This window comes from Balaenoptera borealis, assembly GCF_965194805.1.
Source record: "Balaenoptera borealis genome assembly, chromosome: 18".
Taxonomy (NCBI): Eukaryota; Metazoa; Chordata; class Mammalia; order Artiodactyla; family Balaenopteridae; genus Balaenoptera; species Balaenoptera borealis.
Genome location: NC_138877.1, coordinates 69,411,932 through 69,429,643, shown reverse-complemented (window position 1 = coordinate 69,429,643; position 17,712 = coordinate 69,411,932). Strand labels below are relative to the sequence as shown.

Sequence of the window (17,712 nt, the reverse complement as noted above, 5' to 3'; positions counted from 1 at the left end):
CCTGCAGGTCACGTGGATGCAGAACGTAGGGCGCCCCGATCGCAGCGCCCTCATCCGCAGGAGGGAGAGGCTGGGAGAGACCCCCTCCGCCGTCCCCCTCAGGCCCCAACCGTCCAAGATTCAAAGGTGGAGGTTCTGCTTCCTGTCACAGCGGCCTGGGCTGGTGGGACCCTGGGGGCATACCTTGCCAGTTTTCCCAGCTGTCATACTGTTCTGCATCTTCATGGCTTCAATCACACAAATTTCCTGACCTTCTGCTACCTGGAAAATGAACAAAAAGTGGACAGAAGTTTTAAAAGCATTTGAATTTTGCAACAATGTTCAAGAGTGAGGCCATTAAGATAATCTTTTTGTCAAATGCTCTGAAATATAATCCAAACAGCAGCAACAGCCTCTAATACTTCATATTCCAAGTACATCTTTGGGGGACCGCAGAGAAAGGCCATTCCCTCTATCAAGTCCTTGTTAGAAAAACATCCCTGATATTGGAGGTTTTGGGTGCTGCTTGTGGGACCTCCCCGGGAATCTCTGAATCTGCCTCTGCCACAGAGCTGTGGCAGAAATGGAATGCCTTCCACTTACGTGAAACGTCCAGGATTAGCACGTCTCTACGGACAGAAAGATCTGTGGTTTCCAGGGGCAGAGGGAAGGGGGGAGTGCTTGCGGGTGGGTGCAGGGGTTCTCTGGGGGTGATGAAGTGCTCTAAGATTGACTGTGGCGATGGGTGCACAATTCTGTGAACAGACAAAAACCACTGAAGTGCACGCGTTAAAGGGGTGATTGTATCGTATTGTGAACTTTATCTCAGTAAAGCTGTTAGCAAACAATGGAGTTTCTGTCTGCAGCCCTGGGGGGCTGGGAACCACAGCCAAGCACCCAGGCCGTGGGGACCACTCTCCCAGCCTTTGCACGACTTGCCAAGGACTGACAACCAGGTGGCTCCCAGAAAGTGCCTTCAGGGAGTGATTTCTGGAGCTCCACCCATTCCTTGCAAGGAAGCTGGCAGCTCCCAGGGGCACTGGCTCAAGCTTCGTGCTCAGCTGTTTTGCCTTCCGGGGTGAGGGAAATCCAGGCAGAGCTGGGTATAAATCCCCTGGGGTTAAACCTGGGCCTCCCACCCAGGAGTCAGCTGTGACTAAAGGCCCTTCTATCTATTCTCCTTTCTCTGCCCTTGATGGGTAAGCACCAAGGAGCTGGGCTTGCATTTTTCTCCCATCTTTGTGAAAAGGGCCTTGCAGTCTTTGAAATGGGAGAGTTGAATTTCCTGGGGCACCCGGCTGTGTGGGGTGCTGGTGGGCCTCCTGGCGTGGGGCTCCTGGACCCTTGTGCTCATCCAGCGTTGCAGAAGTGCCTGGAGAATCTTCTTTCCTGAAATCCCCAGATGATCTCCAAGCCCCCCTCCCGGCCCCCCGTGGGGCACAAGCTGCCTCGCTGGCATCAGGACCGCCTGAGCCCTATGCGTTCCTCTCCTCTGCTGATCAGGTGGTGGGCTGCTTTTTCCTGGCACAGAAATATAGGAAGAGAGGGGATGCCAAAGCTTCGGTGCTGGCACGGAGGCGACACTGCGCTGGAGAGTTGGGCACACACGCCGCGCTCGCGGCCCGTTGTGACTCACCGTCACCTGGCACCTGCATTCCAGAGAGCGGAGAACTAACTTGCTAGGGTCGCTCTTCAACATGCAGAGGGAGAGCAGTGAGGGAGGCTCCAGGGCAACGCGGGGCCCAGCTGGGGTGTCCAAACAGCCAGCCCTCAAGGCGTCATTTCCGAGCCTTTTTCTCTCTTTTCAGAGGCAGGCAGGGACCAGGCAAGATGAGAGGAGGGCACGTCCCCAGAAGTAGCGCCTGCCATGTAGCTCCACACGCAAAATGCTGGCGGGCCCGGGGCACGGCTCTCAGGCAAGAGGCTGAGGGTCCAGAGCCGGCCTCACGCAGCAGCAGCCCCACCCAGAGACGGGCATCCCGGCATCAGGGCCCGTGGCTCTCTGGGAAATGGATCTGATAGTCAGCCACGGAAATTCCATCCAACAGTCAGTGATCGGCTCTGGGAACTCCTTCCTCACCGACGGACCGGTGCCCGCAGTGGGCGGCTGCGTGCGTTCGCCTCGCCCCCTCCCCCAGCCGGGCTTCCTGCGCTGGCGTCTGAGCGCCCAGGGCCCGTCTGACCAGCCCCAGCCCCGCGGGCTCCTCTCGGGCGGGCGTGAGCTTGCCCTCCTGCAGCTGCTCGGCCCACTGCTCGGCACCGCTGGCCAGAACGCTCTGCGGGATCTTTACGTAAGTGAATTCGCAGTTAAGGCGACTGTGAAAAGGAAACGAATGAAGCTGGGAGATTTCCAGTGGTCACTAAGGGGGCGGAGACCAAACTGACAAAGATGCCCATAAGAAACGGGCGGAAGGACGGCCGGGCCCCGGGCCACAGCCCCACTCCAGGCCCGAGCTGGCCGGGCTGGAGGTGAGTGAGAGCAGGGCCCGAGAGCCTGGGAGCAGCGGGAGACGGACGTGAAGCTTCTGGGGCTCCACTGTCGCTGTCCAGTGACCGCCTTCCCCGGCAGCTCTGCGTGCTTGTGGCGAGGGTGATCTGCAAAGAGGTGACACGCAGGCAACTGCGAGTGGTCGGTCCCCAGTCATCCATCAGAAAAACAAAACCTATGGTTTAGCCGGAGATAATCCGGGAGACGTGGGAAAGTCCCCCAGGTAAAACACCCCCTTCTCTCAGACTGTGTCACTCTGGCAATTTGATTAAAAGGGCTTCAGAGAAAGTGCCTGCGGATTGGAAGTGCCAACCTGCTGCCAGACGGGCAGCGCTGGCTGCCCTGAATCTGGGACCATCCTCATGGCTCTGTCGTCCTTTTCTTTCCTGTTTCTTCTCCCTGGTTTCTTGCCCTGTTTCTGCTGGTCTCTACTTATATTATTTGGTGGAAATTTAAGTAATTCATTTCTCTTTCTCCGTTCACTCACAGCAATCTGCTTTGTAGTTTGTTTTTGCTCATTCGTCCCTAAAAGAGAAAAAACTCTTGGAAGTTGATCCTTGATGTTCCACCAAATAGTGAGACACATTTCGGTCAGCAGAGACATGTTATACGCGCACGCACGCAAACACATATACACACATGAACTTGACCTAAATTCAAGCGATTTCATTCCTCAAAAACCGAAGTCAGGGAAGCAAACACAGTACACACTGTACGTCAAAGAACACAGACGGGGCTGTAACTGGGGGCTGCTCCACCACCCTGCTGGGCCCCCGAGGGCCGCAGTTCCAACAATAACCCGGACAAAAATGACACAGGCCTCTCACCTCAACAATCTGGAAGCCTCCTGGTCCAGAGGTGCCTGCCCCCTCCCCTGCCCTCCCCGAGCTCCGGAAGGCACTGGAAACACCGCCTGGATTCCCCCGTGTGCTCAGAAAGCGGGGACATTAACTGGGTGAGCAGAGAGGGCGCCTCCACGGCCAAGTCTCCCTCGGACAGCGCGCACCCAGGGTGCAGCCACTGCAGGGCTTGTGGGCGCACACTTCCCCAACGCTCTGCTGAATCATCGCGTGACGACTTAATGATTGTGACAGGATGTCTCCAACATCGGGCTTACAAAATGGTCACAAGCCTCGCAAGTCTCTTTGATAAACCTACTCAGCCTGATGTACTTCTCCGCTCCCTGTCTAATTGGTGTAAAGTTTGGAGGTCTGAATCCTGTATCTTTCATCCGGCTTATTGCGTCCTCTCCTTTGACATGGGGTCAAGGTTCACATTCGCATCTGATTATCGGAGCGCACTCATTAAGCGGGAGCCTGCCTTGCCCCGAAATGAGTAAGCTGGGGAGAAACCTCAGCCCATTTACTCAGCGGACTTTAGCATGCTTGGGAGGCCTGAATGTCACCCGGCACAGCTCTGTGCTGCGGAGTTTCAGACATCCCCAGCTGATGATTAATTGCGAGTGATGGGAAATAAAATCCAGCAAAGCCAGCTGCTTGCCACGGTCGGCAAAATGGCTCTGATGGATACAGGCTGCCAATTTTCCAGTTTTACTGGCAAGTCTTCCAAGTGTAATTAAGGGAAGTTATAAATGATATGGAAATCTATCAAGTTCCATTTATTTTCAGAGGACTCTTTCCCCAGAGACTTTTATCTTCAAGCTTATAGTCTGCTTTGTTGTGCTAATGATTTAAACCACTTCTTATTTCTGATTAAAGCCCCCAATATCCTCTACCAAGTTTGCTTTACTCCTTCCCCAGAGATTAAAAGACACAGAACCTTCTCCAGCACATGTCCCTCTGGGACAACATGCTAAGGCTGGGACACATTTGGCAACTTGTATAGTTCAAACTGCAAATGCATGAAGAAAGCCCCAAGAAGGTGCACGAAGAGAAAGAGAAGAGAAGGGGGGGAGAAAGATCTCCACCAAACATAAAAGGAAGTCCCCAAAGTACAGACTTGAAAGCTGTGCTCAGGACCAGATATTCATCAGAAGGTGGTGTAGCTCACTAATGTTATTTGATTTGGAATAAAAGCATGAAAATGATGGCAAAGGCCTAAAATTGGAGATGTAAAGGATGACTGCACAGTATTCCATTTCTCAATTTCATCCTTCAGAGCCACAAAATGGGGGTGATACAGTGACGGGATGAGATTTACAGTAACAGCTGTGGTCTTCCCACACAAGGGAGGCCCTTCTAATGGGCTAAGGTCTGTTTTGAACAGACGGGGAGAAACAAAACAAGGTTCCCTGTTAAGAGTGTGCAGTCATATTTCTGATAAAGAAAATGTTTATGGGAGTCAGATTTCCTCCAAAACAGTCCCTAACCCTCTTTTGTCGTCCACAACCAGGGCTGTTTTAAAGGTGTTGTCCTTTAGATACAGGGAAGAGGCCATAAACGGCATGGAGGGTTTTCCCCCGTAAGCCTACTCTCTAGCAACTGTAAAGGATGTACAGGAAACTGTGCCAGTGGCATCTGGCTTTCTACTGTGCTGAACATTCATACAAAAGACAGGTTCATCAGTCATTGGAGTATCTGGATAAAAAATGAGCTCCTGATGGATGGTATTTTGAGCTTACCTGCTGCTAGTACATTACCAGAGAAACACAGGTTTTGAAACCCACATGACATTAGAAACTGCAGACCATGAAATACGACACGTGCAGGAGCACATAATGTACGCCAGATTATACAAAATAATAAATAAGCTATTTAAACCCTCTGCCTAAAATTGGGCCCACTGCAAGGAACCCTGGGTCACTTCTACACAGGCCAATTAATGCACAGCATCTGCTGTATAGAAGCCGGGCATGAAGCACTTCCGAATGATTTCAGCAATTAAAAGAGAACTGTTTCCTGCCTGTTCAGACAGCAACTGTTTCAATGCAAGAGTGAGCACCAAATCACTGTGCAGCTGAAAAATTAAGTCCCCTTTTTTGGGGAAGAGGGGTGGGTGGGAGGGAGAATTTTTATGGAAAAAGGAGCCTCCTTTTGTTGTCCTACATTCTGTGTTTTCTGCCAGATTAGACAGAAGGCTCGGAGGGTGCAGCGGCCCGCCGCAGTCTCCCCTTCTGCTGCGCCGGCCACCCGAAAGCGGGGATCAATATCAACCCTGCTGCCGACTCCACACAAGTGAAAATCCTTCAGTTACGTTTTTTAAGGTTGTGCTACTTAGAACACAGGTGCCTGAATGCAATGCATCTTAAGGCCCTTAGATCTGAAGAAAGACGCCATTAACAGCCACAAGGAAAAGGCACCTCGGATTTGGTTAAAAGGCACTGGCGAGGATCTGAGTATAATAACTTCCTCTTCCTGAGCCGGTAAGATAGGCTGGTTAATATCCCCTGATACTTCCTGAAGAAGAAACATGCGTTCCCATCCCAAGATCTTCGTGTAAAGAGGGTGGGAGAAGAGGTCCCGGGAGACAGGGCAGTATGTAAGCAGTGATGGAAGGAACCATCATCGGATTACAAAGAAAAGAGAGGGCAGGTGACAGAAACGCTGCCAAGCCCCTCATCCGCCGCGTAAGGCCTCCCTGAGCGGGTCTGATCACCAGCGACTCACTCGGGAGGGTGCTGCTGGGGCCTCCTCAGCCCCGCCCCCCCCCCCCCCCCCCCGCCCCGGGGCTTCCTCCCTGGATGTGCATTGGACGTCAGAGCCGGGAGCCGGGAGCCGAGAGGCTCGGGGAGAGAACACAGAGAGGCGGCCAGTATAAAACGAGCCCAGTTTTTCCGAAAATTCCTTAAAATGAAGAAAATTACTACTCCGTACCACCCTCTAAGTTAGCTCAAAACTGGAGCCAGAACCTCTAAGTTACAAAGAGAACCAGTTAAAACTGATGTCATTTATTGTACCTTTAACAAATCAGTCTGGATCCTCGACCTCTGTGAAGTAGGCTGCTTTAAAGGACTCAGTGAAATAATGATTTTTTTAATTTATTAATTTTTTTTTTTTTTTTAAGCAAAAAGGTGAGAGGAGATATTTTGAATCTTGTTAAGGCTGGGGACTGTCATCTTCAACAGTGTTTAAAACAAAGATAACATACCCTCTAATTCCAAGTAGATCCTCCCTTCAAAAATAAAATCAAATGCCAAACTTGTAGAAGACTTGCCTACAATATTTATTGATTGATCTATAAAAATATTTTATCTTATATTGATAATTATCATTAAGTTAAACTGTAAAAATTCCCAAATTGTTACCACCAACAAAAATTAATCATAACATTCAAAAATAAATGTCATCTGGAAAAGATAAAAAGGCCAGATTCAGGATAGCCATTACCTCTGAAGAGGGCAGGACAGGAATTCTCCTGGGGAGAGGCCACGGGGCAAGTTCACCATATAAGCAATGTTTTATTGTTAAATAAAATCTGAAGCAAATATGGTAAAGGTGAGCAGAGAGCATATGAGTACTTGTATTATTCTCTACAACTTTCTGTATGTTTGTAATATTTCATAACTTAAAGTTTAAAAATGTTACATAATGAATGCATGAAGCTATATACCTGCTTTGGAATACAATCTGAGGTGTGGGTGAAAAACTGGCACCTTGTCAAATAAACCATTTGAATAACCACTGCTATAAAATATGGAAATTTAATCACTGCAATTACTTCACGAGTGTAAATCAAGGCATCCAGAAACTGGAAAATCTATCAAACAGCCGAGCCAGGACCTCTGCCAGGGAAAGATGCAGCTACTGATACTGGGCCGCGTGAAGCCCCCGGGTCACTGGCAGACAAGCACCTCAGGAAGGCCCCACCCGGCCCTTCCCATGGGGAAGACCTAAGGGCAAGGGAGGCTTCAAATCCTGCTTCTTCCAGAAATGAAAAGAAAGGTCTCATGCCAAGTTTATTCTCAATTTCCCCTACATCAGCTGTAAGCTCAGTTACAGATGGTTTAGGGACAAAGGGCAGGTGTGAATATCGTTCTCTGAAACAGGGCACCTGTGTCTCCAGAGCGGTGGTGTCCCCCTGCCTGGAGGCCTCTCCCCAAAGGAGCACGTGCACGGAGGAATATCAATCGGGGCGAAATCTGGGTGGTTCTCCCAGAAATCATTACACAGCTTCTGTTCTCCTTGGTACACTTTTATAGCATATACCACTTTTGCCTAAGACATTGTTCATGAGAACAGCAATCTCGAACAGCTAATTACCCTTCTGCTAAAGATCAATTCCGTCATCAAGCGGATCTTCCTCATCTTAGCCCCGCAAAAATACTCCAAATTCTGTCTTACTAACATCAAACGGACTAAGTGGTAAGAAAAAGCAGCAACAGGTACTTAATATCCATCTATTATTTTACCTGGTCTTACAAACTAATAACTCACAATATAATAATTAAGAAAGAAGGAAATGTAAACGGGTATACAGCCTGCTTCTGGTTCATGTCTCACTTAATTTGTGATGTTATTAAGTAAGATGAATATTTCTGATGCAAAGCTGAGATGACTGCACAATCTAAACGTAACTAGAAACCATCTTAATTAAATGCAATATTAAAATATCCCCACGGGTTGCCTCATTTTTATTTTTTGTTTTGTTTCTGATATCAAAGTCAAAACGAAAATTGTGCCACAAACTCAGCAGCTGTAAGTCTAATGCTGGGAAAGAAATGTATTCAGCATTATTCTGAAAGAATATAGATTTTTAATATTTTTGTTCAAGGAATCATAAAGATAGAAGTTTAAAAACTTAATACACGTTATTTTTTAAATGCTAACTTTGATTATAGAAGTGCCCCTGGTTTATGATATTATTAAATGTACAGAAAAATAGGTAGTTTTCAAACTGAAATGAAAATCAGTTATTGTAAAAATATTTTCAGAAGGCAGACAAAAAAGGCACATAGGAAAGGCATATAAAAGTCATTCTTGGCAACTGTTTCCTGAATTACATGTGTGATTCTAGATGTTCTCAATCCACTCCGACGTCATTTCTTTCTGGTTTGCGTGCTTGTATGCATTTTACTGCTTATGAACTGGCATCCCCTCCCGACATACTCAAAAAGGTTATTATACAATCATTTCAGAAATGATTTTCCTACCACATTTAATGTTAAATAGCAGGCAACAGACACTGAAAAAGTATTAGCGATGTTTGCTGGGTGAACTTGAAACAAGCACTTAGAGTAAAACCCAGCTTCTGAGCTGAGAGGGAGGGGGGGCCTCTGCCCACAAAGCTCTCTGAGCACACTGGCCGATTCCAAATGGCCACCTCGGATTATTTCGTCCTGAGCTTCTGAAGCTCTGTTAACGCTATTTACTTCGCAGAGCAGATCTGTCCTTCATTGTCTATGACACTTCTGTGGAGCAGGTTATCGCCAGGCTCACCATTGTAAGATTTGTCAAGTTTTACTTATGCTAAATATAAAAATTACAGATAACTGGGATTTAAACTATAAAAAATAACATTACAAAGAAAAATAGAATACTTGTAGGCCCTTAGCTGTGTTTTTGGTCCTTGTTTTCCTTGAAAATACACAGAGATGACTGATTCCGTTATCTTCCTACTGATAAGAGTGGAACCTGGCTCAGCTAGTGTTATTGCTAAGGACAAGACAACACGCCCTACAGTGTTAAAATAATCTTAAACCGCAAAACTTAAAAGCTACAAGTGTTATTTTCTTATAATGGCCTCAAGTATGTGCCGTGCCTTAGGTCCAAGGAAATTTTCGAGTGTTTTAATTACACAAGGCAGATTTAACTCTAGAAGTTGTTGTAAGAGCCGACGATTAAACATCCCACCCCCTGCTTTTGGTTTAGCTATTAGCAGTTTGGGACACTTTTCACAAATAATAACTCAAGGGAAAATACTGTCTTATCAAAACACAATGGTACAGAATATGGAAGGAAGTTCTGCCAGGACCAAAAGTGGCACTGTAAGCTGGAGAGAGGAATGAAAGCAGGCCTTCCGTGACCAGCCCAGGCACATGCGTGTGCAGAGCATTTATTTTACAAGGAAGGGGACCCGGAGACCAGGAGGCGGTTCAGCAACCCGCCCCCCAACCCCCCACGGTGTGCTCTGACTTTAGAGAAATACATAAAATAGAGGCCCCAGTTCCTTCTCAAATCAAACCAGTCTTGAATACCCACGTTTAATTATCAGTGGTGGTTTCCAACATCTGAGCTCCCCCCATGAACCAAGGACTAACACCACACTGTTCCATTTCACCAAAATGCCTAGCTTTCCCACGTTAACTTATTAACCGGGAAATGGAAAGTACGAAGGCTCAGCCCTTCTGGTATCTGGAGCAGCTGCTGGCAACAAGGAGGCTGCAGGCCCCCTGCTCTCCGGGGAGGGGAGACGACAGCCTGAACTGCCCCCTCGAGCTCCCAGCAGGGGCTGCCACCCCCTCCTCCTCCCTCCTCTCAGGTTCTGTCTGACTCAGGTGTTGGAAAAGTGAGGATTTCAGTGAAATGTATATTTTTCTTTTTCTAAGCACAAATGTGATTTTATAATTAAAGCCACGCAGTTAGGACCGACAAGCTCAGGATGGCTGTACACAGCCTCTTGTGGCTTCTAGAATAAGCTTAAGGAGGAAAATGGAAAAAACAACAAAAACCCCTCCCGCTGTTTACCAACCTACACTTCTAGTCACTAGGAGATTGTCCTGACTGCTCTGGTAATGTAGTGAGTGTAGACATTCTTAACGTCAAGGCCAAGGGGCTGTCTTCTCAGGGCCCTAATCCTTCAGAACCAAGAGATACAAGACAAACCCCTCCCCGACATTCAACACAGAATCTTCATTAAGCATCGCCTCTCCCAAATCCTTAACACTGGCGTGTTTGACAATCTTAATGAGTGTTTTCTTCCAGCAATGTCAATGCTTTCAAAGTAAGCCTGACAATTCACAGCTCCTGAACCTCTTTTATGCTCTTCTAGAAAAGCTGGTAGTTGTTCCGTTTCTATAGCATCAGGTAAAGCAACTGTTGAGTCAGTTTTCCAACTTCACATATCAGTTTCAGGGGCTAATCATTTAAACAACTGAAACTGATCATTTTTTCTTAATATTCATCTACTGTAAGTACTTTTCTAGAAGCTAATGCCAACCAACTACATGAGTTTTCCTCAACGTTATTTTACTTACGTTAATAAAGAAATACAGAGGCAGTTTTAATGTAGTATTTATAGGAAAATATATAAACTCCTGTGACATAACTGAAATACAAAATGGGATCACCGTATCATCCATTAAAGACTGTCTTGTTTGGATGTTATCTTCCGGCACATAAACAAAAATGTGGGGACTTAAGCGCTCCCTAGAAACCTTCTGGTTACATCTTTGTCTTCTATTTACTTTTGCTGCTGATCAATAGATTTCTATCTATGCGCTGCTACAGTGAATGTATCCTTTTGTCCATAGCGTGCTACCTTGAGACTGAACATGTGAGGAAATATTAACATTGCTTTGATTTGTGCCTTGATGTCACAAGGTCAAGATGAAAAAATTCAAACTGTGATCCTAAATTTTATTTCGGAAGTGCTCTGGTGCTATACAGATTACGGAATTCACTTTCCTTAGTACCCTTCCTATTTATTCCAGAATACGTGCAAAAAATTCCCCCATCGGGGGATCATTTCTTGGCATGACTTCTCTAAGGATGCTTAAACCACAGAGAGCTAGAGAGTAAACAGAAATTTTAAATGAAACGCTTCCTGAACACTAAATTTGCCAAAAAAACAATGAATCTGGCCTTATTTCTGTTCCAGTCCCCGGTCATTTGGGAGGAGAGGCACTCAGAGATATTGTTACTAACCTAACTCAGATGTGAAACTGTTGGACAAAGAATGCACAAAAGCTCCTCTGCTGTTTTGTGGGGTAGTATGACTCAAGAACGAGATCCTGCTTCAGTCTGCAACAGCCCCGAGACACACACACAGACACACACAGAATTACGGTCCTTACCAGGTCCCCAGGCTTGACAGAGACGGCCACCACCACGCCAGGCATTGGGGAGCGCAGAATACTGCTTGTGTCCTCAGCCGCTTTTTCCAGCATAAATTTGTTCAATTCTGCGGCGAGTTTGGTTAGGATATGCACCTTGTACTTAAAGGGAAAAGAAAGTGAGATTAAATGATGAACTTTTCCTCAAATGTAGCATTCATTCAAAATCAGTTTTTAGCTTTTAAATTACACCATCTCTCATGGTTTTTCATGATTGTACACAAAAGCAAAATATATTAGTTTGTTCCTGCCATATGTTGTGAGCCAGTTGTTTAAGAAATTTCTTGAAAGTAGAACTACTCCGGTAATTAATTAGTGATAAATAGTAATCATCCTGTATCTTTTAAGAAAAACACCTCAAAACTTTATAAAGGAAACAGTGAGAATTTCCTTGTATTCCCTTCACCACTTAGAAACTTATCCCAATTGACACAAATTCCGCAGCTGGGCCAGCCCACGGGAGAAAGGGGTGCTGCCAGCAGACACCGGTAGGTGGCAGCAGACAGCCGTGTCAAACTGCCTGCTCCCCGCAAGACAGCGGCTGGACTATGTATCAGTAAGTTAAGACAAAGGGTTTTGGTGTTCATTTTGGGCAAAATAATATTTAAAAATGCACATTTTTTCCAGTGACATAAAATGTTATGTTCACGATTGAAAAAGTTAGCTTTTCTTTTTAGGCACAACACTACGTGGTCTTTCCAATGTAACAAGATGGTTAGAGTTGATAGAGATGAAATATAATGTGAATATCCTCTGCACTAAGAGGCAATAATTCTAGATTTTAAAACCACTGAAAGAAACATGATCTGTAGGGCTTCCCTGGTGGCGCAGTGGTTAAGAATCCGCCTGCCAACGCAGGGAACACGGGTTCGAGCCCTGGCCTGGGAAGATCCCACATGCCGCGGAGCAACTAAGCCCGTGCGCCACAACTACTGAGCCTGCGCTCTAGAGCCCGCGAGCCACAACTACTGAAGCCTGCGCGCCTAGGGCCTGTGCTCCGCAGCAAGGACAAGCCACCACAATGAGAAGCCCCCGCTCGCCGCAACTAGAGAAAGCCCATGCACAGCAAAGACCCAACGCAGCCAAAAATAAATAAATTTTAAAAATAAAAATAAATTAAAAAAAAAAAAAAAAAAGATCTGCACAGCCCAGAACTTTAACGGCACATTTTGTAGGTGGCTCTCAAATAATGGGGGGTACATTAAACGCAGTTCAGCCAAACAGAACATTTCTAATAAAGGGAATTTCTGCCTGGCGGGAAAAATCCTAGATCTCTGTGAATGAACACATGAGCCACAGTTTGCTCTGTTCAAACAGAAACAAAATAACATGGCCGGAGGAAGTGTTACCTGGTGAAGTTGGAACCACCACCTGAAGATTTTCAAATTTCTACCAAAGTGCGTTTCCCCGGGGGAAGACAGATGCAGTATCCGGGCAGCTCCATTTTGTTCGGAAAAAGCTGCTGTAACTCAAAGCCTCCTGTGGGCATCGTGATGGCAGGGAGGCACCAGCAAAATGGAATCACCCTTAACTCTGTCCAGGGGCCGTGAAATCTCTTAAGTGTGCTCTCTACGGGGCCTGTTTCAAAAGGCGTGGCGGGAGGGCCCACAGAAGAGCTTCGATGGCCTCAGTTCCAAGCAGGTTTGCGACACCGTGACAGGTTGAATAATAACATCTTTTGCATGTTTCTTTACTCCTGAGTGTGTGTTTTGCAATCAAGAAGTACAAGTGTCTGCCAGTTTCTGAAGGATATGATCCTTAAGTGAAATTACAGTGCAAATAAAAGCTTTTTGCTCCTATTAAAATTCATCTGAGTCGTAAGTGGTGAGGGAAAAAAGCAAGGAGAGTGCATTCTGCTGTCAGTCTAATAAACATTCTGGGCAGAGGGGCTATTTATCAACGACGAATTGTACCTCAAAGTCCTTCATTAAATCTATGGGAGGGGGGGCTACAGGGAGAGGGGAGAATATAATGGTACCAAATCGCACAGTTTTAGTATCTGTGCTCTGTCTGCCTTGGAGAAGAAAATCCAACATCACTAGAAGCATCGGGGTCAACAAAAAAAAGTCCCTTTTCTGGCTGGCGCCATCCTGTGCGGCTCCCCCTCGTGACTGCTCAGCGCTGGGCCCAGTTGGCTCGTTCTCCCCGGAGCGAACAGATCTTTTTTCTTCTTGTTTTTCGCACAATTTGACTTCAACATGTGAACTCAGGGAAAGTATCTTTCTACATTGAGGACAATGAGACTTATCACATTTCACCACAGTGGATATACCCTTAAAAACTAATTTTAGCTATATCACAAACAAGCCTTAATATAAATAAAATGCTAAGACTGTCCCAAGCTCCATGTCTCCCCAGAAATGACAAGATCCTGACTAAAACTGGATCCTTTTACTATTTTTATAATTTTCATATCTTTGTGGATTCCTTTCTCTGTAGGACTCCTGCTTTGCTTGGAAAGAGATGTAAAAGAGTCACAAAACTCAATGCCTTTAGATGCAGTCTTTGTTACTGACGAGATGTCCCTTTTCCTTTTGTATTTGTTTATTGTTCTTAAATCTGTTTGGGGGATAAGCGACTTATTGTAATCACAAGTAAAAAATAACAGCGGCGTAAGTGCCTCAGGAGAGGCCCTGTTGCACATAGTTGGCTGAGACATGACCTTTCTGAATATAAAAAGAGGCGGCAGAGAGAAGGTTCTCTTTTTAAGACTACCTTTGATGTTGTCCTGACCTTCAGCGTGCCCACACAAACACGGCTTCTGGAAACAACCCCTTGGCTGGCGGTGCAGTGGGGCACGGGGCGCAGGCCAGGATGGGAGCTGAGCAGAGAGCAGCATATGGGCCCATCAGAGTGAACTGCCTGGTGAGAACCGTAAAAGCTTTTCGATGCCCCAGAAAAGAAGTCATTTAAGAATGTACACTAGGGCTTTCAGAGCTTATGATCAAAACTGCTATTTATTGGTTCCTCTGAATTCTAAGGGGGGCACGGGCAGAGCAGCCGACGGGGTGAGAGATTTCAGGAAAATGCCCCGTGACCTGTGCAGACTTTGATTTTATGCTAAATATTTGAATATTCCTCATGGGCTCCACAGAACTTTCCTGGAGAGTTTTGATTTTCAGTTGTTGTTGTTATTGTTTTCAAGCAGAGAGACCACCAACTCGATGTTTTGGGGGTGGGAGGCCAAGATGTTAAAGGCTCGTTGACGGGACAGAGAAGCACAATCCTGGGAGAAGCCGGAAGGTTCTCCCTCTGCAAGGTCTGGAGAAAGGTCAGCAAGCAGGATTCGAGCCTGCTTGCTGGGGGGGCCGGAAGCTGAGCTGCTCCCGGGCTCATGAGGATGGAACCTCACCCTGGGGGTGGAGGGAGGTGCTCTCCAAACCACAGTCAAATTGTTACGTTCTTGAAAACACACCTCGCAGTGTAAGCTGGAGCAGAGGACGGGTGCTCCCCGGGCGCCAGCTCCTCAACCCACGGGGCACCGCAGGCGGGAGAGAGGCCCCACCTGATAACCTAACTCTGGTCAAATGACCCCAGCGCCGGCTCCTAAGCAAATTAATTTTGTGGTGTCTGCAATGTAAAACCATGTCTGACAAGAAAATTTCTCCCAAAAAGTTCAAAAGAAAGAGAGAAAAATCATACCAGACGTAAAAAGGATCAGGAAGAAAACCATAAGAGATGGACAGTTAAAAGGAACGCAATGGAATTGTTATAAAAATGAGCATACAGCTCTTAACAGGGAACCTGACCACGGGGAAAAGGTGGGGGGGCAGAGCCGGGCGGCTGCTGGCGGAGGAGAGGGCCAGTCCTGGTTCTGGGGGGAGAGCTGGCTCTTTAACCAGACTCGGTTAACGAAAACATCCTGCCAGCGGGCATGCCCAGCCGTGCCCTGCACACGCCCCACTCGGCGCCCCGGGCAGCAAAGAGCCCTCATGGCGGACACGCGGCCCTCAGATGGTCACACGACACACCGTCCTGCTGGTGTCCGTGTTAGTTTAGCACATGCATCTCCTCATGGGGCTTAAATCCCTGCTTCTCCCCAAGGCCTCCAGATCCACCGGCGGTGTAACACACCCCACGTGCTCACGTGCTTGTTAGACTCAGGGGTCTGGGGGCCCCTCCAAGAGGAGTGCGTCCAGTTTGTTTATGTATTTTTTCAGTCCCGATTTCAGAGCCTCTCCTGTCCTTCCTCGTAAAGTAGGCTCAGCTCTGGTTTTCTTCCCTACGTCTTTCTCCCCATAATGAGGAGCATACACATGTACAGCTGACGCACTGCTCATGCTTTTTCACATCGACTGTGGGCCCGCTCAGCCAACACGGACTCAAGGATAAATGATGAAGCTTCACTGTCAATTACTTTTCATCAATTATCTTAACATCCTGAAGCACTGGCCTTAGACTGTACTTCGACCTTCACTAAGTAAGGTGGCAAAAACATTTCTTCCAATACAAGGATCTCTTCTCATTCAAAGTTTTACACCTTCTGCCCCAAGGGTCTCCAACCCTTAAGCTGTGTCTTCATTTCCACCACATGGCAGTGAGAGCTAACACTCAGATGCTCCTCTAAAAGTCTACTTTCCTGACTCTGAGCCAGAGGTAAACTGTCAATGTTTTTAAAGTGACAGAAACGACTAGATGCAAAAATGAGGATGCATCTTTGAAAACATCGGTGTTTCAGAAAAATAGGGGGAAAAAAAAAAACCCCACAAGATATAAAGCATTTAGGTGGAATTAGAACTGTAATTCAACCTTGTTTTCCTTTCCTACAGTCTTCGTGGGATACATAATTAACACTGGCGGAAGAACAAAGCGAGGGTTCCAAGCCAGGCAAAATACATTCCCCCTCTACTTCAGCATCAGGCCCTACAAAACCAAACCAACAGAAATGTTCACGGAACAATACTGAAAGCACACAGAATTAAAGCTGGAGCTGTCCTGCTGGAGGTACACCCAGGCGAAGAAGGGGGAACGAACAGACAGCAGTTAGAGCGCCTGGCACCGCCGCAGTCACCGGGGCAGCCTGTTAGCATAACGCTGTGACAGCTCCATCGGTACGGTCTCAAGGTAGCTGTCAATCAAGGATGCATCGTTTAATCCAGCAGCACTCGGAGGACTCTCTCCGATAACCCACATGACAGCATATCTACAGCTCTATTTATATCAGCACCCAGTTGTGTTTACAATGCTGTTGTAATTAGAAAAGATGCAACAGGCAGCAATATTATTGAGATCTCCATTTTGCAGTACTGCCCTGTAAAGTGTGATCTTGCTTCACAGAGTCATGCTAAATGACAAAAGGCTATTTTCTTCCATCTCCCAGCTCAGACAGCACTTCATTTGCAGCTATCTATAATTAGATTAATGGTGTAGTGCAGTACAAAGCAGGCCCACTTCACATCAGATAGCATATGAATTAGGACAAACACTGATTTCAATTCCAGGCAGAGAAAGCAATGACTGGGGTATTTAGCATACCCTTTATGGTGGAATGAGATGTTAATTGTGTACCATTACCTCTAAACTGCTTGCTTGTTGTATAAATCACTGTGCTAATTGATGCAGAGATAGAAATGTAGCCACAGGCAAGAAAGCAAAGGAATGAGGGCTGAAGATGGTGGATAAAGGATTATCGAGTAAAACCATATGGAGATGAGGTTCCTTTGAAACCTCTCCTTTCTGCCCATGAACAGGATCTCTTACAAGTACAGAAGAACTCTTGAATCAGGAAAGAAAATTTAATTTTTCGCATTTCTTTTTAAAAACACAAATTTCTTTTAAAAGTTCCTAGCTGCCAGAAATCCAAATAAGAGGCAGGTGGAATTAATCTGAATATACGCTTATAAAAATACGGAACGCGTAGTTTTCAAATAGTTGGAGCACCCTAACAGGGCTTCTGGATCATCGGTTACTAAGTAACACTTGGAAACTACCTGAAGCAGATGTTTCTCTGTTACACATCCACAGGGCAAAAATAAGTTTTTCCCAAGACTTGAGGTTGTGCTTGTAGACCAAAGCAAAATACAAAACAAACCTGTGCTGGTTTAGGAGTATGAAAATGAAACTGCACAACTCAGATGGGACTTGAAACCACGGTCTTTTACTTGAGATCACACATCTCGTCTCAGGACTTAATGAAGCTCAGGTTCTTTAAGTCTCATCGCAGAAAGAATTCAGTGAGAGACAAAGTGATAGGTAAGAAGTGGATTTATTACATTATAAAGCAACTATACTCCAATAAAGATGTTAAAGAAAAAAAGAGAGAGGTGGATTTATTTAGAGAGATACACATTCCATA

General features: G+C 46.3%; 1 protein-coding gene across 2 annotated transcripts in view; it reads right to left on the bottom strand.

Annotated features, from left to right (window-relative positions):
- The window catches only part of PCCA (propionyl-CoA carboxylase subunit alpha), a 369,304-nt gene that overhangs the window by 2,787 nt on the left and 348,805 nt on the right, over positions 1–17,712 (bottom strand). For both annotated transcript variants that reach the window (XM_082366113.1, XM_082366112.1), the window contains 2 exons: positions 11,379–11,519; positions 184–261 (listed from right to left, as the gene is read on the bottom strand). In XM_082366113.1, the coding sequence (XP_082222239.1) occupies positions 184–261; positions 11,379–11,519 (219 nt within the window). The remainder of the gene's footprint in view (positions 1–183; positions 262–11,378; positions 11,520–17,712) is intronic.